General features: G+C 42.3%; 1 protein-coding gene across 1 annotated transcript in view; it reads left to right on the plus strand.

Annotated features, from left to right (window-relative positions):
* The window catches only part of SLCO4C1 (solute carrier organic anion transporter family member 4C1), a 39,936-nt gene extending 35,628 nt beyond the window's left edge, over window positions 1–4,308 (plus strand). The window contains exons 11-13 of the mRNA XM_074856338.1: window positions 344–408; window positions 2,237–2,374; window positions 3,502–4,308. Coding sequence (XP_074712439.1) covers window positions 344–408; window positions 2,237–2,374; window positions 3,502–3,626 — 328 coding nt within the window. The 3' untranslated portion in view covers window positions 3,627–4,308. The remainder of the gene's footprint in view (window positions 1–343; window positions 409–2,236; window positions 2,375–3,501) is intronic.
* Window positions 4,309–22,846: the final 18,538 nt, after the last annotated feature.

The raw sequence follows: 22,846 nt of genomic DNA on the forward strand, positions 1-22,846 counted from the left end.
AGCAGCTCAGAATTGCATCCTAGCACAGTCCTTAAAACCTTGGTTGTTCTGTGGAAAAAATGTTCAATAGTATATTCAACACTATATCAGGGTGTTGCTGGTAAACTAGCTTTTTACTGATACTATTTTATTAAACTAGTTCAATCTAAAATTCTTAGAGCTATTGGGAGTTGCTTCTATCTTGTCAAAACACCTCTTGAAGTTATTTGGGTACTTGTTCTGCACACTGGATTTCTAAAACCCTCTGCAATTAACAGCTTAAAAGACTATACAAAGACAAAGCAGAGAAATGAAACAGTTAAAACTTGTTTACTGAGTCTTAAACTGCAAATCTTCTCTACAGGTGTGTGCCAGATAAACAGCGCTCATTTGCTCTTGGAGTACAGTCAGTGTTTCTACGACTACTGGGTATGACTTTCTTGTTGAAACACTTGCATCTGAATAGTCCACTTATTTGATGTTTTTCTAGACTTAAGAGGCTTTCAGAGGAACTTGAAGCAGCCTGTCTTTGGTTTATAGATTACACTTGTTATAAGGCAGGTGCTGTCTGGACTCAAATCCTCTTTAAGTAGGGCGTGTGTGCTCATTTTAGCTTTTCTTGTTATTGGCATGAACAAAATACAGGTAACAGTCATTCTTTCAGCAAAAGGCACCTGCTGTCACTTCCCTTAGAGGGAAGCCTAATCAGAAAGTTGAGATAAGAAAAAGTGATGTAATGGAAAACAGCTTCATGTAGTTAACATCTCAAGTTCCAGAAGTTAAAAAAAAGTGACACTGTCTCATACAGTTTTATCCTTATTGGCTGTGCCAGTATATTTTAAAATGGATAGGTAGAGTCTTCCCTCTTCTCCCTTCCCTCTCAATTCCTTTGACTGATTTTAGCCTTTATTGACGTTGCAGACGTTTGCTGAGTTTTTATGTAGGAAATCTAGTGATGAAATTCTAAATCTAAGCATCTTCAGGGTCTCAGTAAGACAAGTAAATTACCTTAAATAAAACTTAAAGCTAATTGTGGGTATCTGGACCACTCATTTGAATTTTCTCAGGCATATTTTAAATCTTGTTTTAGTGTTAGACACTTTTTAAATGGCATATGTAATTCAAGACTGGGTCAAGGCTCAGTTACTGATTAGACTTTTGTGTCACTACTTAGTACTGCAGCCATTCCCTGCCATTTGAGATCAAGTATCTAGTAGTGTGAGTTCTGCTTTGCTGTACCTATTGAAACTCCAATTAATGTAAGTCATTCTACCATAAAGTATAAGAAGAGTAAATATCCTGACAGGTAGAAATTAGTTGGGAGGTAGTGTTAAGTGTTACATAACGGCTCCTCTGTTTCATTTTACACAAAGTTATGTATGGCAGAGTCTTAACTCTTGACCACTGTGGAGCAGAGGGTAGGATAACTTTTTGCACTGCTTGTACTGACTGTGGATGAAGAAGGCAGCAAGTAACAGCGTTACTACCAACAAGATATTTATACTGTAGACTTGAGGAATCATACATGGTTCCTAGTCAGAAGAGCTGTAGTGGTGACATGGCTGCTTGTTAGCTCAAGAACAGTTTAGGCCTTGAGTAGGTTAGTTAGACAGGCAGTGGTGTACCTGAAGTATTTATTATAGATTTAACTATACCTGGATCCAAAATACTTGTGCTTTATAAAGCAGTGTTGTAACAAAAATCACACCAATCTAATAAATTCTATGCAGGAATAACTTTAAACACTACTCATTTTATGTGAAATTTTTCCTAGAAGCTTGGCTACATCTGAGGGATGGAATAAAATGTATAATTGAATATATTAACATAATAATATTTTAGTTCTCTGCATTTGGAACAGGTTAGTATATGTGATATGAGGATGGGGACTTCTTTTACTTTGGTTAAAATCCTGCTTCCTTGATTAGCTGTTTTTCCCCCTTATTTTAATCACATTTTTCTTTTCCAATGAAAACTGAGGAAGTTACGAGAAGCTTAAGTCTTTGAACAAACTTCTTGCTTGATAAAGTGAGAGCTGTATAGAGAATTAACTGATACTCTATGCATTCTACCTATTAATTGAGAGCAATGGAAGAGGTACACTTGCTATGTAATATGGGACTTAGATTAAAATTTTTAGTGTGTGGCTCTCCTATTTTACCTTCCCCACCAGCTTGGCATTTCACTGTCTGCATTAAGACTAGGTAAGACTTTTCCAAATAACTCAAATGTTCTAACATGTTACTGTGGTTTTTAGGTACTATTCCTGGACCAATTTTGTTTGGTGTTGCTATAGACAACAGTTGTACTCTGTGGGATATTAATGAATGTAAAACTGAAGGAGCCTGTTGGGTTTATGACAATGAAAGAATGGCTTATCTGCTGATGGGCATAAGTAAGTGACTTCTTCATATTAAGTACATGTACAAGGTAATAGATATATTGACCTTGATTGCTAGATGGGAATTATTTTAAAATAGACCCTTAAACTTCTATTTTTTAGCAGCAGTGGTTTTTTTTTAAAAAAATATTTTTTGTGTAAATCATAAAAAGCAAAATATCATGGAAGGACCACGGCCACATTAAGTGGCTCTTAAAAATGACCTAGAAAACTTTTTTTAATAATACAAAACAGGTTTGCTCTTCAGTCTTTCTTCATTGTCACACTTTACTAAATTTTAATGGATTGGCGCACATTTCAGTCTTACCTGGCTTGGTCTGTTGGCAGCTTAAGGTCTGAGGAGCTTTCTTCCTCTTGTCATGTTTCAGTTCTTTTCTCTAAATTAATATCAAGGTCTTGAAAATGTCTCTGAACACTAGTCAAAAAATGTTCCCAACTTTTTTAAAAATCTCTTCCCTTCAAGCGTGAGGTATGCATGTCTGGGGAAGGGAAGGCAGGCTAAGCTTGCAGCTGTGATAACTGCTGTTGTCCTGTCTTCTGGCAACTGTGATACTTTCAGTGCATAAACTGAACTGCTAACATCTAATCTTGAAAGTCAAAACGCATGAGTCACAACTTCAGCTTTCAGTATCTCATAGGCATATTTGTGATACAATACAATCCCTCCTCTTTTCCCCCCTGTCCTTTCCCTCCCAAATTGCACAAACACCACTGTGTACCAGTGATGAGTAAATGGAACAACTCTTTAAGGTAGCTGAGGAGAGAATACTTAACAGGTTTGTATGTGGGGAGTTTGAGAGGCAGAGAGAATATTGATGTGATGAAGAACAGTACTGAAACAAGAAATGAGGAAAACTTGCACTTCAGACTAGAATGGGGTGAACAAATACAGAACTGAAGTAATGGCAATAGCTGCTGCAAGCAAGAACTGGCAAGCAGGTGAGGGGTCTGAAGTCACCTGAAGACTGCCTTCATCTGCCCTTTGCAGTTCATGTAAAATGCATTGAAATTCACAGCATCCATTTAAAAGTCTTACGGTGTATCACCCTGTGAAGCTATAAATGATTTTGTCTACTATTGAAGGTGACTGCAACAAGGACTTTTCTATTCTTTGCATTCAGGTGCTGCTTGCAAAATCATCACAATCATCTTTGTGGTCATGGCAGTATGTTTGTATAAGCCTCCACCAACAACTGCAGCCCTGTCACAAAAGGATTCAGAAATGGTATCTGCTATGCACACATAAATCATGAGCATAATAGGGGCTTTTGAAAGAAGCCACTAAGAATAAGCCCTGTTACAACACTTGTACAAAAGTTCTTGTACACCATTACCTAAATATAAAATATCATATTCAGTTCTTGAACAACTTAAAATATTTGTGAATGTGTGTAGTGTTCTCTAACTTGCTAAACATACTTTTTAGTATTCCATTATGTATATCCAAAAAAATGAAATTTATATTTGCAGTCTAATTTATAACTTAAGTGAAACAAGGTGGAATTCGCCAATCAAAATCCAGGAAACATGAGCTGAACTGGGCTGACTGTGCCCCATTTCCCCCTGCTTATAAAGTAATACCTAAGTGAGACTAATGGGAGGAAGCAAGTAACTTGGTATATTAAAGGGAACTGTGGATGTTTAAAATGGACTTACTTTATTGTGCACATAATCTGGCTAGTGCCTTAGTTGGGGATTTTGACTGTAGATACACTTGGGAATATGCAAATATGGGTGTGTTTTAAAAATATTTTGGCATAAGATCACTTTTTACTATTTGTAGAAAAATGTATATAGCTGTTATAGGATAGCTGAGTTTGTAACAGCAAAATATTTGTTAAGTGCCTGAGTTTCTATCTGGAATATATACAGAAAGTTGCTGTCCAGCTGCTTTCTTTAAGTATTGTCAACATTTTTCTATAAAATTTGAAAATAAAACCTATTTTCTTGTTACTTCTGTGTATGCCATGTAATTTCTAAGTGACTGAGTTCTCGACTTCTCCAAGAAACACAATGCTGAAAGCTAGCAAAGAATACGTATGGAAGCATTAAAAGTAGGAAAATACAGCTTTAGTTGTTCCTTTTGACTTAAACACTGCATGCTATTAAAATTGTATTTATATAGCAAAACCAGATGTGCTATACAAATTAGCCACTCAATCAGATATTAAATTATATTGCCTGCTACTGAAATGTCACTCAATATTGTCTGGAAATTTTTAATGAGCAAGTTATCCTCTGCACTTGCTTTACTTTATTAATGTAAACTTCCTTTCTGTTGCACCGGCTATGCATGTCACTTATGTAGCAGTGTGTGCCCTTTCATCTGGTTACATGGACTGTACTCATTGACTAGTAAGATTTTAAACAAGTGCAGGAGCAAAGGATTATGGCATATGGGTCATGTTTCATCTAATTCTTTAAATGCAGCTGTTAAACTAGGTAGATGTTAAGTATACAACTCAGGAAGAGGACCCTCCATAACTGTTTAGAAAGAACTATTCAGGAAATAAAGCAAAATAGACTACACCTCCTGAAAACACAACATGGCTCTTGAGGTAGAGGAGGAAAGGGGCAGAATACAAAAACTGAATTTAGTTGAATGTCTCCTGATAACATAGTTTCCTGATAAATGGGCTTATAGCAAGATGAGTAACTTTCCTTGAAAGAGCTAAATCTTCTATGAAGTTTGGGAATATGGTCTAAAACTCTGAATTCAGTTTCCAACGCTGACATAATTTGTGTCGGGTACAGTAAATCACTTAATCATAGTAAAGACATGCAGTATGGTAGCTAAACTCGTTGTACCGGGTCTGGCTGAGCCAGAATTGGTTTTCCCCTGTAGCAGCCCTCATGGTGCTGTGTTTTATGTTGGGAGCTGGCAGGGTGTTGATAGCACACTGGTGTTGTGGCTACTGCTGAGTAGTGCTTACACAGCACCAAGGCTCTTTCTGACATTTCCCCCCACACACAGTGGGACGGGGTGGGCAAGATCTTGGGAGGGGACACAACCAGGACAGCTGACCCGAACTGACCAAAGGGATATTCCAGACCATATGGCATCTGCTCGAGTATAAAGCTGGGAGAAAGGAGGAAGGGGGGGGGGGGGGGGTCACCCTTGGTCCTCCGAGGCAACCACTACACGTGTTGGAGCCCTGCTTCCTGAGAAGGCCCAACATTGCCTGTTAATGGGAAGTAGAGGATAAATCTGTTTTCTTTTTTTTGCTTCTGCACGTGGACCTTTGCTTCGCTTTGCTTATATTAAAACTACTGTTGTTTTACCCACAAGGGTTGGGTTTTTTTTTCCTATCTTATTTTCTTTCTCCTCTTTGCCCTGTTGAGAAAAAAAGGGGAAGGGGGGGGGGGGGAGTGATAGAGCGACTTGGTGGGTACCTGGCATTTAGCCAAAGTCAAACCACCACACTCGTAAGCTTGCTTCTCTTGTTCTGACTTAGGCTGTGAGATTATAGTTTACAGTTTCTGCTGCTTAATGTGATTGCGCAGATTACAAAACTTGTGGGGCAGAGCAACAGGAGGTTCCTTTTCTGAAGAAGTTATCAGCACTCTTAGTTTCACTGGAGTGGTTATTTGGGTGGAGAAAGAGAAGGAAGGAAGTATTGCCATGGTGTAAAATTACTGTTAATGCTAAAGGCTGTTGCAATTTATAGTCTAGCCAATGACTTGTTAAAGGTTACCCTTGCTAGTTTAGGAAGGTGTTGTGGTTTAACCACAGCTGGCAACTAAGCAGCACACAGCCACTGGCTTAGTGCCCCCATGGCAGGATAGGGGAGAGAATTGAAAGGGTAGTAATGAGAAAACTTATGGGTTGAGATAAAGACAGTTTAATAGGTAAAGCAGGAGCTGTGTGTGCAAGCAAAGCAAACCAAGGAATTAATTCACAACTTCCCATCTCCATCAGGCCTAATGGTTACTTGGGAAGACAAAAAGCCGTAACTCCAAACGTCCCCCCTTCTTCCTCCAGCTTTTTATGATGAGCATGATGTCATACGGTATGAAATACCCCTTTGGTCAGTTGGGGTCAGCTGTCCCAGCTGTGTCCCCTCCCAACTGCTTGTGCACCCCCAGCCTACTTGCTGGTGGGGTGGTGTGAGAAGAAGAAAAGGCCTTGACTCTATGTAAGCACTGCACAGCAGTAATGAAAACATCACTGCCTTCAGCACAGATCCCAAATATAGCCCTGTACTAGCTACTGTGAAGAAAACTAACTCTGTCCCATCCAAAACCATCACAGAGGGGCAGCACAATGATGAGAAGAGAGACCAAATATTTAGAACTTGTAAATTTACCCATTTACCTTGCATCATAGTGATGTTAAAAGAGCAATAGATAGCTGAGGGCAGTAGACACCGTGTCAAAGGCTTTACTAAGTAAAGGTAAACATCCCAGACAAGCTGAACAAGTGTGTGTTAGGTATTTGGACTGGGAAGGTGAATTAAAAACTGCCCAAAGGACTGTGCCCAGAGGGTCAAAGCACAAAGTCCAGTTCGAGTCAAGTAACTAGTGCTGCACCCCACAGACAAATACTGGGGCCAATCTAGTTCAATGTCTTCATTCATGATGGGATATGATGGGGAATGATGGGATAGATTGTGCTCTGAAGGAGTGGCTGATAGACCACATGGTTGTGCTGCCATCCAGAGGGACCTTAACAAAATGGAGAAATGAGCAAACAGGAACCTCATGAAGTTCAAGGGGAAGTGCAAAGACCTGCACCCAGGGACAAATAATGCACCAGTAACATACAGGGGACCACCAAGCTGGAAATCAGGTCTTCAGAGAAGAACAACCCTTGTTGTCCACCATGAACCCAAGGGCCATTGGCAGCAATACATCCTTTCTGCAAAAAGAGCTGATAGCATCCTGGACTGCATTAGGGCAAAACACTGCCAGTAAGTTGAGGAAGTTCATCCCTCCCCTGTACTCAGCACTGGTGAGGACATTAGTTCTGTGTCCAGTTCTGGGCTCTCCAGAACAAAAGTGTTACAGACTTACTGGAGGGGCTTTGGTACAGGGCTACAAAGATGATTAAGAGACTGGAGTATCTTTCATACTGAGAGAGATGGGGAAGCTCTCTTCAGCTAGGAGAAGAGAAGGCTCAGGGATCTGAGCCTTGAAGAGAGGGAAGACAGACTGTTCTTAGTAATGCCCAACTGTCTGGACAAGAGGCAATGGGCACAAACTGAAACACATAAAATTCTCTCTGAACACAAGAAATTTTTTTCTTTAACTGTGAAAGTGATCAAATGTTGGAACAGATTGCCTGAGAAGTTATGGAGTCACCATTCTTGGAGATGTTTAAAACTTGACTGGACACAATCCTGAATATTCTGGCTGAACTTTCTTGAGCAGAGGGGTTGGACTGCATGATCTCAAGCAGTCCATTCCAACCTAAATGGATCTGTTTTTCTGTGAGATGCTCCTCAGTGTGGCCTTTGTCCCATTCACCATATGATGTGTAACTTCTATATGGATTCTTGCAATGGAAGACCTATCTGTTCTTGTGCAGTGTCCTTTGGTTTCTTTTTCTGGGTTTTGTTGGTGGTTTTTTTTGTTTGTTTGTTTTATTTTGGTTTGTTTGTTTGTTTTTAATATCAGCTTCTATCTCACATTGAACAACATTTAGCTGCTAATACTGTGTGTATGTCTCACTGGGTGATATAACGCTGATAACAGTACTGAAAAGGCAGAGGTTTTCAACACTTTCCCTCTGTCTTTACCAGCACTGTTGGGCCCCAGGCCTTGGCAGCAAAAATCCAGGTCGATGCAAACACAGACCCACCATCAGTGAAGGAAGAGTTGGTATGTGAACTATTACAGGAGCTTGACCCCTACAAATTGATGGGCTCTGTTATTGTCCACTCAAGGGTGTTAAGAAAGCTTGCTGATGTCATTGCAAGACCGCTCTCCATAATCTTTGAGAAGTTGTGGAGATCAGGGGACGTCCCAGAAGACTGGAAGAAGGCTAATGTCACCCCCGCCTATAAGAACGACTTAAAAGAAGGTCCAGGAAGTTACAGGTCCATCAGTCTTACTTCAAAGTCTGGGAAAGTTATGGAATGAATCCTCCAGGGGGCCATCACAAGTCAAATGAAGTATGTGATTGGGAAAAGCCAGCACGGATTCACCAAGGGCAAATCACTCTTGACAAACCTGATAGCCTTATATGACAAAGTAGCCTGCTCAGTTGATGTGGGGCAAGTAGTGGACATTGACTATCTGGAGTATTCCAAGTCTTTTGATATGGTTTCCCACAGACTCCTTCTAGAGAGACTGATGAATTACCAGAGGATGGTGGTAAATAGCTCTTTTGCAAACTGCCAACCTGTCACAAGTGGGGTCCTTCAAGAACCCATTGGGCCCAATGCTGTTTAATATCTTTATAAGTGATCTAGATGATGGGATCAAGTGTACCCTGATGAAGTTTGGTGATGATACCAAACTGAGTGGGAAAGTGGACATTTCAGAAAGGAGAGCCACCCTGCAGGTATCCAGAGGTATCCAGACCTGGATAGGCTGGAAGAGTGGGCTAATAAGAACCTTATCGTCCTGGTTCAGCTAGGATAGGGTTAAGTTTCCCCAGAGTTGGGGGGAAGCTCTAGCCGGGTTATTCAATACCATGCTGACGTCACCTCCTGGCGCCCAAGTGTGGCAGCGCGGGAGAGTCGGTGAATGCGTGTGTTATGCGGATCTCTCTGCTCTCACTGCTGTATCGGTAGATATCTTGCTCTGTTCATTATTATTACTGTTACTGTTATTGTTATTGTTGTTGTTTGTTGTGTTGCTGTTGCACTGTTGTATTAAACCTCTTCTTATCTCAGCCCCGGGGCTTTGTATTTCACTCCCTTTGTGGGGGAGGGGCAGCGGCTGCGTGGAGTCAGACCGACCCCGGCAGGACCTAAACCACCACAACTTTTGGCGCCCAACGTGGGGCCGCGAGAAGGCTGAAATAAGGACAAAAGGAGAAGGTGTGTTAGGTGTAATTTTTCTGTTCTTATTTGTATTGCTTGCTAAAAAATGTTTGCAAAGCTGGCCAATTTGCTTGCGTGGTGGGGCTGGATTAGTCCTTATATCCACTGTGTGTTCCCAGTGCTGATGTTTGTTGTCTGTGGAAAATGTGTCAAGGGTGTTGTTTTGCTGTACTGGCTGCAGACTGCTTATAATGTGCTTGCATCACTGCTTGTGGTGGTGAACCGGTACCTGTTTGCTGCCTGGGCTTTTGTTAGGGGTCTCACCCCCTCTATGGGTGAGCCAGGGGAAGAGATTCTCTCGGTTTTTGAGAGTTTCAGCTATCCCTGGAGCATCCAAGCCAGTGTGCTTGTGGCACTGTGCTTTCTGAAAGTCTGCCTGATCTTGTTTTGGGCCATGCGGTACTTCTCCAATAATGGCACCACCTGGAAACCTGCCCCGAGGGCAGATAGCTATAAATGGCAGGGTGTGTGGGAAAAGATGGGCAAGTGCCTGAGTCAGTGGTCACCCCCAATGCTTTGGGATTTCACTCCTGAACAAATGGAGAGTCCTGATAAACTGATGGAGTGTTTGGAAAAGGTGTGCTGCCAATCTGACAAGCCCTGGGAGACACAACTCGTTGCGATGTGCTGGGGGCTTGCCCATGCCTACCGTGTCATCTTTAACACTGTTCACTGCCCTCAAGGGGGAGAAAGGGCTGCAGGATCTGAAAGTGAACCTACTGGTACAGCAGCTGGGCCAGGGGGACAGGCAGTGCCAGTATCAGTTGCCCTGATATGGAAAACCAAATATACCAAAAAATCCCCTCGCAGTGTACAGGGTAATGATGAGCCAGGCCTATCAGGAGAGCAGGAGGAAGAGCCGGATGTAACCATCCGATCTCTATACCTGAGTGAGTTGCGAGATATGCGGAAGGATTTTAGCCACATTCCAGGCGAGCAAATTTGCACCTGACTGCTCTGATGCTGGGATAGTGGAGCTGCTGGTTTTGAATTGGAGGGGAGAGAGGCCAAGCAGCTGGGATCTTTAGCCAAGCAGGCTGGTATTGACAAGGCAATAGGGAAACAGGCTCAAACCCTCAGCCTCTGGAGGCGACTCCTGCTTGGTGTGAGGGAGAGGAACCCCTACAAGGATGATGCTCTATGTCGGTTAGGCAAGTGGACTGACATGGAGAAAGGCATTCAAAACCTCAGGGAATTGGCTGTGTTTGAAATGGTTTATGGTGATCTGAATGATGAGTGATCACCAGTAGATCCATATCAGGCCCCTTGCACACAGCTGATGTGGCGGAAGTTCCTGCAAAGTGGACCAGAGGCACATTCCAAAGCATTAGCAGTAGCATCCTGGTGGCGAGACACCCAGACTCAAACAGTGGACGAAGTGATTATCCAGCTCCGGCAATATGAGGGACGTCTCCCTTCCTCCCAACATGCTTTGGTTTCAGCTGTAGAGGAACTGTCTCAGAGGCTCCAGAAAGTGGAATAGGACATGTCCTATATTCCACCTGCACGGGCCGATGTCTCAGCCATTAGAAGCAGGCGCTTCCCACCCAAGAGAAGGGCAGTGGAAGACACACACCACGGGGCACCCTGTGGTTCTTCCTCCGTGACCATGGGGAAAACATGAGGAGGTGGCATGGACAGCCCACTCCCACCCTAGCTGCACGAGTACAGCAACTGAAAGGGAAGACCACCATGAAAGGGGAGTCTTCCAAGAGAGACGCAGCTCCAGTGTCCAGTCGGAAATGCCCCAGACAGAATAGAATGGCCAACAGTATGCTTGACCCTCTTGAGGAGACCAGTAAGTCATTCTTGCAGGAGTCACTCTTAGGACAAGTGAGTGATGGTGAGCAGGATTAGAGGGGCCCTGCCTCCAGCCAGGTGGAGGAAAGGGATAATCGGATTTACTGGAAGGTGTGGATCCGATGGCCTGGCACATCAGACCCACAAGAATATAAGGCCTTGGTAGACACTGGCGCACAGTGCACCCTGATGCCATCAAGCCACAGTGGGGTCGAATCCATCTGCATCTCCGGAGTGACAGGGGGATCCCAACAGCTGACCCTATTAGAGGCTAAAGTAAGCCTAACTGGGAAGGACTGGCATAAGCACCCCATTGTGACTGGCCCAGATGCCCCGTGCATCCTAGGTATAGACTAACTCAGGAGAGGGTACTTTAAAGACCCAAAAGGGTACCGGTGGGCCTTTGGTATAGCTGCCCTGGAGGAGGTTGAACAATTGTCCACTTTACCCGGCCTCTCAGAGGACCCCTCGGTGGTGGGGTTGCTTAAGGTTGAAGAGCAGCGAGTGCCAATTGCCACCAAGACGGTGCACTGGCGGCAGTACCGTACTAACTGAGATTCCCTGGTCCCCATGCATCAGCTGATCCGTCGACTAGAAAGCCAGAAGGTGATCAGCAAGACTCACTCACCTTTCAACAGCCCTATATGGCCAGTGAGAAAACCTAATGGCAAATGGAGACTAACCGTGGACTACCGTGGCCTGAATGAATTTACGCCAGCAATGAGTGCTGCAGTGCCGGACATGCTAGAGCTCCAGTATGAGCTGGAGTCGAAGGCAGCCAAGTGGTACGCCACGATTGACATCGCTAACGCCTTCTTCTCCATCCCAATAGCACCAGAGTGCAGGCCACAGTTTGCATTCACTTGGAGGGGTATCCAGTACACCTGGAATCGATTGCCCCAGGGGTGGAAACACAGCTCCACCATTTGCCATAGACTGGTCCATACTGCACTGGAGAAAGGTGGGGCTCCAGAACACCTGCAGTTCATTGACGATATCATTGTATGGGGGGACACAGCTGAGGAAGTCTTGGAGAAAGGAAAGAAGATAATTGAAATCTTCCTGAAGGCTGGTTTTGCCATCAAGTGACAGAAAGTTAAGGGGCCTGGAAGGGAGATTCAGTTCCTAGGAATAAAATGGCAAGATGGGCGTCACCACATCCCAATGGAGGTGATAAACGAGATAACAGCCATGGCCCCACCAACTACTAAAAAGGAGACTCAGTCCTTCCTGGGCGCTGTGGGGTTCTGGAGGATGCACATCCCAAACTACAGCCTGATTGTGAGTCCTCTCTACCACATAACCCACAGGAAGAAGGATTTTGAATGCGGCCCTGAACAACAACAAATCTTTGAACATATTAAGCGGGAGATTACTCAGGCAGTAGCCCTCGGGCCAGTCCGGACAGGGCAGGAGATTAAGAACATGCTCTACACCGCAGCCGGGGAGAATGGCCCTTCCTGGAGCCTTCGGCAGAGAGCAGATGGGGAATCCCGAGGCCGACCTCTAGGCTTTTGGAACCGGGGATACAAAGGCTCTGAAGCTAACTATACCCTGACTGAGGAGATAGTGGCAGCGTACAAAGGAGTTCGAGCTGCCTCAGAAATGGTCGGCACTGAGACACAGCTCCTCCTGGCACCTCAACTGCTGGTGCTGGGATGGATGTTCAAAGGAAAGGCTCCCTCCACACATCATGCAACAGATGCCACATGGAGTAAATGGGTTGCGTTGATAACACAATGGGCTCAAATAGGGAACCTCGACCCCCCAGGATTAGTGGAAGTGATCATAAACTGGCCAGAGAGCAACGATTCTGGGATGTCACCAGAACAGGAGGCGAAACGTGCTGAGAGGCCCCACCATATAACGAGTTGCCAGAGGAGGAGAAGCGATATGCCCTGTTCACTGATGGGTCTTGTCACATTGTGGGGAAACATCGACCATGGAAGGCTGCAGTGTGGCATCCCTCACGACGAACCACTGAAGCTGTTGAGGGACAAGGTGAATTGAGCCAGTTCACAGAGGTGAAAGCCACCCAATTGGCTTTGGAGATTGCTGAGCGAGAAAAGTGGCCGAGGCTCTATCTCTACACTGACTCATGGGTGATGGCAAGTGCCCTGTGGATGTGGTTGCAGCAATGGAAACAGAGCAACTGACAACGCAAGGGCAGACCCATCTGGGCCACTGAAGTATGGCAGGACATTGCAGCCCGGGTGGAGAACCTCGTTGTGAAGGTGCGCCATGTGGACGCCCATATACCCAAGAGTCGGGCCACTGATGAACATCAACACAACCAGCAGGCGGACCAGGCTGCTAAGATTGAAGTGGCTCAGGTGGACTTGGACTGGCAGCGTAAAGGTGAACTGTTCATAGCCCGGTGGGCCCATGAGACCTCGGGCCACCAAGGCAGAGATGCAACATACAGGTGGGCTCAAGATCGAGGGGTGGACCTCACCATTGACACCATCCCAGAGATCATCCACGGATGTGAGACGTGTGCTACAATCAAACAAGCCAAACGGGTGAAGCCCCAGTGGAATGAAGATCGATGGATGAAATATAAGTATGGAGAGGCCTGGCAGATCAACTACATCACGCTGCCACAGACCCGCCAAGGCAAGCGCCACGTGCTCACAATGGTGGAAGCAACCACTGAATGGCTCGAAACTTATCCAGTGTCCCACGCCACCACCCAGAACACCATTCTGGGCCTTGAAGACCAAGTCCTGTGGTGAGACGGCAACCCAGAGAGAATTGAGTCAGACAATGGGACTCACTTCTGAAATACCCTCATAGATGCCTGGGTAGAAGAACACGGCATCGAGTGGGTCTACCACATCCCCTACCACGCACCAGCCTCTGGGAAGATCAAGCGCTACAATGGACTGTTAAAAACTCCATTGAGAGCAATGGGGGGTGGAACCTTCAAACATTGGGACACACATCTGACAAAGGCCACTTGGTTAGTCAACACAAGAGGATCTGCCAATCGAGCTGTCCTGGCTCAGTCAAAACTTCCACGTGTTGTAGACGGGGATAAAGTGGTGCATGTTATAAATGCAGAAGCAGAGCCGAAAATATCTTTTATAAATTTATTTGCAATAAGAACAAGTAAAACAAAAGGGCTTGGTACGCCGGGGAGCAGGGGGTCTTTCTGCTCCGCACCAACACACACCAGGTGGTGCTGCGTCACTCCCCTTATAGTCTACCCTCATGCATATTCACAAATGGGCGTAATTCTCCCCAAAAAGTTCCCACCTCCTGGTTGCGCAAGCGCAATAGAGTTTCTCGAACCTTCCCCTGTCCGCAGTTGTGCAGTAGAGTCTCCCGAACTTTCCCGGGCTTTCTGGTGTTGCCAGGGCTCTTGACAGGGGTTCCTCCAATCATTTTTCACCTGCGCAATCCGGTGTTCCTGGGGTCTTCTGACAGGGGTCCCGCCAGTAATTTTCCACTTGCATAACAACAGTCACTGAGGGAAAAAAAACCTCCAAACCCTTCTAACCATAAAACCATGATAAATCTCCTTCAACTTATGTACATGGCAAATACCAGTAAAGTCACTGTATTTTTAACACGAATCACCACCATATTCTTCACAGTGCGCATGAGGGACCTCCTGGGAAAAATGGTCTGGGTTAGTCCTGTGCTGGACAAAGGCAAACCCATCCACGGGATTGCTTTTGCTCAAGGACCTGGGTGCACCTGGTGGGTGATGCAGAAGGATGGAGAGGTCTGATGCGTACCACAAGGGGACTTGATTGTGGGTGAAAACACACCGTGAGTTATACTGTGCTTTTGTTAATTTTTCTTTGTTATTGCTAATTGTTAAATGGCAGCTGGACGTGACGCACATGGTATAGAATAAAGGGGTGGATTATGTCCTGGTTCAGCTAGGATAAGGTTAAGTTTCCCCAGCAGTGGGGGGGAAGCTCTAGCCGGGTTATTCAATACCATGCTGACATCACCTCCTGGCGCCCAAGTGCTGGAGGGCGGGAGAGTCCGTGAACGCGTGTGTTATGCGATCTCTCTGCTCTCACTGCTGTATCGGTAGATATCTTGCTCTGTTCATTGTTATTACTGTTACTGTTATTGTTATTGTTGTTGTTTGTTGTGTTGCTGTTGCACTGTTGTATTAAACCTCTTCTTATCTCAGCCCTGGGGCTTTGTATTTCACTCCCTTTGTGGGGGAGGGGCAGCGGCCGCGTGGAGTCAGACCCTGGCAGGGACTAAACCACCACAGTTATGAAGTTCAACAAGGACAAGTGCAAGGCCTGGGACCTGGGAAAACATAATCCAGTAGTGCAGCATAGATGGGGATCTACCTGGCTGGAGACCAGCTCTGTGGAAAGGGACCTGGCAATCCAGATGGACATATGAGCGAACAGTGTGCTGCAACTGCAAAGAAAGCCACCAGAATGCTGGGTCACATCAACAAGGGCATCTCTAGCAGAGATAAAGAAGTCATTATCCCACTCAGCACTTCTCAGGCCACACCTAGAATACTGTGTTCAGGTTTGGTTGCCGCTATACAAAAAAGATGTGGACAAGTTGGAGAGGTTCCAGAGGAGGGCCACAAAGATGATCAAAGCCTGACATATGAGGAAAGGCCGAGAGAACTGGGTTTGTTCAGCCTTAAGAAGGCTTGGGGGAGACCTTATCACCATGTTCTAGTACTTAAAGGGTGGCTACAAAGAAGATGGAGACTCCCTTTTTATAACGGAAAAGACAAGGGGTAGTGGGTACAAGTTACTCCTGGGGAGACTCTGAATTGAGTCAAGAGGAAAATTTTTCACAATGAGAACAATCAATGACCGGAATAATCTGCCCAGGGAAGTGGTGGATTCCCCAACATTGGACACTTTAAGATTCAGCTGGACAGGGTGCTGGGACATCTTGTCTAGACCATGCTTTTGCCAGGAAAGGTTGGAATTTAGAGTGTTTAGAGTGCTTAGACTGCTAAATTCATGGACTCATATCTTTGAGGTGGTATTAACTACCACAGATTTGGTGTTTAAGAAGAATCTCAAGTACTGTCCGAAATAAATATAGCTTAAAACTTTTTGAAATTTGCATCTTCTAACTAGCACGAAACCCTAGTGCATATGAGGCTGTTGAAGTGCTAAGGCTTGGACAATAAGCCCAAGCCAGAGTTGACCTATAGATGAATCCTGTATGTTTTATAATTGACAAGCATTGTATCAATAGGTATTGTACTAAAATTATAACAAACCACCTGTTCGGAGGTAAAAGGTGGGAATATTTAAACCTGAACAATAGGTCTTGAACCGAAATTGCTAACTCCGTATGTAGTCATTAGTGAAATATGTATAGAAAATGTAACTTAAACATCATAGAACATGTATCCTTCTTTGTGTGTGTAAGCAAGGTAACAAGGCCTCAATAACAGGGCCACAAAGACAATTGTCTAGCCCTGTGACCTGGTGTGTGACCTTGCTCATAAATCACCTAGATAAGCTGGGAAAACTCCCTTAGTTTTTTCCCTGAGCCCCGGCCAGGCTCTGGGAAAATCTAACGTGAGACTGACTCCACATATTTCCGCTTAAAACAAAAGGTACCAGCTATTCTGGCTTACTGATTTCAGGTATATAAGGCTGGGCCCGCTCACAGTGACTTTGGATGCCTCACCTCCGGGTGGACGCACCGCGTAGGGTTTCCCACTTGCCGGGACAGGCTCTCCAAATCCTCGCTGTAACCAGGGCTGCCCAGCGACTGTGGATCTGGATGATGGTAAAGTATGCAAGTGGTGATGTATCTTTCTTAATCACTGTTCTCTCTCTCAGGTAGTAATGATTTGATGCATTACCCTGTATTTTCCTGTTTGTTTAAGTGCACTATTCTGTCTTTTCTTACTGTATGTTTTCTGTATTATTCTGTTATATTATTTAGTTATTTCTAGTAAAATACGCCTGCTCTTTTCACTCTGGTGTCTGAGTTTAATTGATATCCCTGCTCAGCAAAACAGCTGTCCAACTAAACATTGTAATTGAGCAAAAGTTTTAATTCACCTGCGAATCAGGAGAAAGCTAAATATATTGCCCTGCATGGCTAGCGCAAATAAATTTTCCAAAAATTTGATGGAGCGTCTGATCGTCAGATCTGTAGGATTCCAGGAATGTTACAAGGGAGTGACAGTAATTAGCTGTTACATTTGAGACTAAACCTCTGATCGAAACTTGCTTTGTTCTTGTGTGTTTTTTTATCTTAAAATCAAGAAATTCATTTCTCTCAGTTCTGCAGAGGAAGGATGATGATAAGGTAATCTCAAGCCTTGTTTAGAGAGTGGGAGCTGGAGCCCCTGTTAGAATAAGCTTTATTTGTATTTGAGCACTTCTCCAAAGTGAATAGCTTAACACCAAAATTTACTGCAATGGCAAAAGAACATTCTTCCTGTCTTCATGAATAATGAGAAAGAGGAAAATCTGAATTTTAGTTTACATGTGGCTACCATACACATCATTACTTAAAAATGTAAGGTATTTTGTATACATACCTTGCTTGCAGAGTCTCTTTGCACTTGATTAGAGGTATCTAAACAAAATGACCTGAAATGTTTTGGTTATAAACAGAGTAGACTGAAGTATGTCTACTGATATGTTATGGACAGAAACATGGGAAACGGGAATGCTGCAGCTTGCTAGCTGTTTTTACATATTTGAAGTTCAGTTGCTGACCATTACTGAGGTGGTGACAGGGGGCCTTGCACTGCTTCCTGGCCTAAACTTTACGTTAAAAGTAGATCAGGTGTAAACAAGTGCAAGAAAATTACTGGAAAAGCATCTTTCAGGTCTGAAAGTCTTCAAAACGGTTGTGGGTTGAGTAGTATTTCAGTTTGGGAATGAATGAGTGTGAAATACTTCTGTAATCTTTTGTTATAGTAGCAGAACATACAGTTGTAATTTATGACTGGGGGGGTTGGTGAGTTTTTTGTTTTTGTTGTTTGTTTTTTTGCCAGCAGAGGCTCTGTTTCTGCTAACAAAAGTCAGATTTTTTTTTTTTTTTTTTGGTTGGAACATTGTTGATCTTTAGAATACAGAGTAGAAAATACGCAGCTTTTACAAAAATATTTTGATAATGGAAGTGTGACTAGTGTCTTTTGTCTGCTTGATCTCAGTTTTTGCAGTGGCAGTGACTTTCTGGTAAATACATGGATATGCCTGTTTAATATTTCTTTTTATGATGTGTTTATGCAGCACTCTATGCAACTCTGTTTTTGTATGGGTTCTTGTGTTTCTTTTTCCCCAGACAAATCCCCAGGCAACAAAGGTCAATGTTAGATTAGAGAAGTTTTGCAAAAATATGGAGGGAGACAATTAATCTAATATCTCAGCAATAAATGATGCAAAAAAGCTGGAATACATTATTTGTGTGCTGCTCCCATGGCAAGTATACCCAGAAGAGTGAGTCTGCTATACAGAGGAGTCTTATGAATTTGGCCTGCCTACTCCTGTGTGTGCATTTCAAAATCTGTTTAATGTGAGTGCTGGTAACTGGCTATAAAACACCCAGTCCTCTCCAGTCTACAGAATACCTTAATAAATGCACAAAATGGAAGTCCCAGGAGCACATACAGTGTTTTCTCAGACCATTATTTCAGCATTCATATTGAATATGTGAATTTTTAGCATGAATTGGAGCTCTTGAACAGAAGCGAAATATAAACCAGGAAAATAAAATCCCAGCTGCGTGTGGAGATTGTCATTCCCTCCAAATCATTCAGGAAGTTCTGATAATGACGGAGATAACTTGAGACCTGTTTTGCCCCCAGTATTTTGCTCTGAGATTGTCTTTAAAAGAAAACGTGAGGAAATATTTAACTTGTTTGGAAATAAAAACAAAATCATAAAGTAGGGTCAGTTGGTTTGAAGATAGTGAAGGTTTTGCTATTTATTTAAAGGGAATCAGGGTGCTTAGACAAATTGCAAGGCAACTGTTTAATATTTGATGTATTTACCTTCTATCCAGCTGGAGGAAGGTGGTGTCACAAAATTGAAAGGATTTGGTAACGTATAAACCTTGTAAGAAATGACTCAGCTATGACAGAAATGCAAGCTGTAGAGAGAAAATTGCTGCTTTTCAGAAGTTTTTTTCCTACCTAGTCATCTTTTGAAAATGTCTCAGTTGTCATGTTTTAATTGGCTAGATATAGAGGTTGGTTTCATAGATTAGAAAAAGCTTGCTGATTAATGCAAATCTGCAACTCCACCTTTGCACTTTGCTTTTCTCAGGCATCTGTTGCCATTCCTTCAAATGGCAAACTGTCAGGCTATAGATAATGGAGGCTCCAAAACACTGAAGTAATTACCTGCAATAAGTGAACTGAAGCAGTTCCAGCAAGATATTGGCAAATAAACATACTAAACCAGCTATAACAGGAGACATGAAATGAAATGAAATGAGGTCTGAAAATGTGATGCATGGAAGGAAATTCATACAGGAGATGAAGAAGATCACATTGCCATTGTATTTCATTCTAGTCAATGTGAACAATCTTCATGTGAAATGCTTTGTAATCAGTTATTTGTGCCTATGGGAGCACAAGGATATGCAGTGGTTGATTGCACAGGGACATAACCTCCAGGAAACATCCCTGTAAACAAATCTGGTACTGTATGCACATTACAATATGTGGTAGGATAGCTAGAAGAAAAAAGATACATTATATGCAATTTAAAGAAGTTTAACATTCGGATGCTGTAAAAATAATTTACCCTATTGTAAGGCTGTGTCTTTCATATGCACATGCTAGTCTACTTTTTGTGATTTTTGCTTACCGGTTATATAGCAATCTTTCCTTTCCAGCTAGCTGGGTTTGATTTTTATCAACATTCTCTTGAATGTGGCTCTGCTTTTCTTTGTGTGCCCCATCATTTGAAACAACACTGCAGTGAGGAATCTCTTTAACTTCACCAAAGAAAACAAGACAAATGTGACTTATTCTTGTCAGTTTCCCTTTTGCAACTTTTTGGGGGTATTTCTGTTTTCTCAAATACTTGAGCTGTTATGGGAAATCTACTTCAGAGTCTTTTTTGCAGTTAGAATTTTTTTATTGGTATATTACATAAAACATTCCTGTTTTCTTGCCTCCTTCAATAATAAGCTGAAGTATATTGGACATTTTTTGAATACTGAAGCTACAGTCCAGGGAATAGTTAAATAGATTTTTTTTAGCTTTTTCTGTATTTTTCAAAAATTTGAGGCTATATATGTGAGGAGAACTAGTAAGTGCCTCACGTTTGCTAAGTTTAAAAATTACCCAAGTCTAATGAAATTTTCCTCCTTTTTAATAGTGAGAATCAGGCATTAAGGCATTGAAGTCAACTAAGTGTCTTAGCCCAGTAAGTCTAAGAACCTACTCAAGAGATTTTTGTATGTTGTTACTTGGTCTCCCATGCAAACTTTGAAGTGCTTTAAACAGTTGCCAGTGATCAGTCCTCAAACTAACTGGAGAGATATTGACTAATGCAATGAAAGTTTTCCTGTGTTATGTATCAGTGCATTTTTTTGTTTGTTTGTTTCAAGGCATGCAAACTGCAAAAAAAAAGTTGAGATTATGTGTGAAAAGCAAACAGTATATGTTTTCTGGGGTTTCCTGCATTACAGTCAAACAACTCAGTGTTAAGTGGTCTACTGGAGAAAAAAATGCTATCCAAACATGCTGTGTAAAAAAACTTCAGAGTCCAACAGTCAAGAACTGGAATACTAAGCAGGTAAGGTGGGCAAGAATTTAGGCAATCAGTACTAGATTGTAAGTATTTTGATTTTCTTTTTTTCCCTTTGAATTTGTACAGTTTTCATGATGTGCTAAAGATGTACTTGATTTAAAGTAATTTTAAAGCTTTTGTAAGTCAATTCAGAATCATGCTGTTCAAAATTAATTGCTATAAAGGACGCATTTGGGATGATACAGATGTGTGGAATGAACAATGTTGTTAAATAACAATTCCACGTACTAACCTGATTGAGCTTTGCATTCCTTTGTATTCTTTGCTGTGCACTGTTGTGTGGTGTTATTTTTCTGGTTTAGGTTTTTTGTTTTTTGGATTTTTATTCTTTTTTTTGTGCAGTAGTGCTTGTAGCAGGTAAGATGGTTATTACTGGAGGCTGCATGCATTAATTGAGAAAAAAACTTTGCTTTTTTTCCCTCCCCTTTTAATTAAAGTAACAAACATTAAACTGCTTGGGACAGCATGGGTACTTCTAATTAAAATTTCTGTGAAACTCAAAAATCATAATGAGCAGCTGCTATCATCACTGCATGAAATATTTATGGAGATACCACTGCTGGGCCAGAAAATTTATCACATAATGGAGAGGTTTGATGTGCAAGTTGGAAGCCCATAAGCTACAGAGCAACAGTTTGTTGACAATAAAATGTGATGGAAATCAGTGTGGACTGGATAGAATTTGAGAGAATCAGGAGAACATCTGTCCTGAAAGTTAGAAGTAAGACTTATTTGTGTTAGATACGTACAAAAGCTACATAAATAATGGAGAGCTGGAAACACATAGGTAAGGTTTAGGACATTATTGCTTAGTCCATGAAAATAAAAGTTGTTCAAGAATAGAATATGAACCAATTAAGAGGTATATTCCCAGAATAATCTAATTTAATAAACAGGGAAAAAGATCTATTCACATTTCAGTTAGGTGTTTTTATATTTAACTAGCTTTGTGCTAGTGGTGTTTCCTGCTCAGCTAGAATATACTATTACATGCTATTTGTTAACAAAGATTATTGTCCCATGAAGTCAATTTCAGGAGAAATGTTAGAAAGAAGAGGTGGAATTGCTGCAGGCATAAATCTGGAAAAAAATTGTGCAATAGTTTGAGTGGACATTCTATGTAGTGCCTTGCATACATATAATTGCATATTAAAGTGCCTTTTGGAACTTACTTTTCAATTTCATTGTTTGGGGGAGCTTTGCATTTTGTGCATTGTCTTATGATGACAATAAGTTCCATTCAACATAATATCTCTTGTGTACATAATTGGCAATATTAAAGTTGGTATGGGCACAGTGATTAGGTTTGTCTTTTAACAAACTAAACTAGACTGACAGCAATAATCTAAAGAATTCTTCCATTTTTTGGTTTGTGTAGTTTGTTTATATATAGACAGTCTCTGCAAATACTGTCGTTTTTAAATTATCATCAAAATCAGCTGACCTGGGCTCGATAGTGCTCAATGCTGTCACTATGTGCTCTGTGGAGAAAGTGTTAAATCTTTTTATGCACACAGTGAATAGGCTATAGTATCTCATTTATAAGACTGTATTCTTTGAATAGATTCAGACTTACTTCAAGTGGCATTTCTTTTGCCTGTGAACTCTGTAATGGTTTGCATGGATTGCTTGGTACATTCATTATACATTTTGTTGTCCTTCACTTTCATATTGAAATGAATAAAGCAGAAGGTAAAACTAGTAACCATCACCTTCTGCTTTATTCACATTATTTGTGGCAGACAAAATATTTTCCTTTTATTTCCATTTTAAAATTTGATTTAAAAGTAGCAATATCTCACACATTCTATATGGAATTAGAAATGAGGAGCATCCGTAACTTTTTGATGTAAAGATGCAAAACCGTTAAAAAGATGTGCTGATTAGGTTTATTAGTATTTGCCTGAACAATAATGTCCTTTTAGCATACTCAT

This window comes from Strix uralensis, chromosome Z (assembly GCF_047716275.1).
Source record: "Strix uralensis isolate ZFMK-TIS-50842 chromosome Z, bStrUra1, whole genome shotgun sequence".
NCBI lineage: Eukaryota > Metazoa > Chordata > Aves > Strigiformes > Strigidae > Strix > Strix uralensis.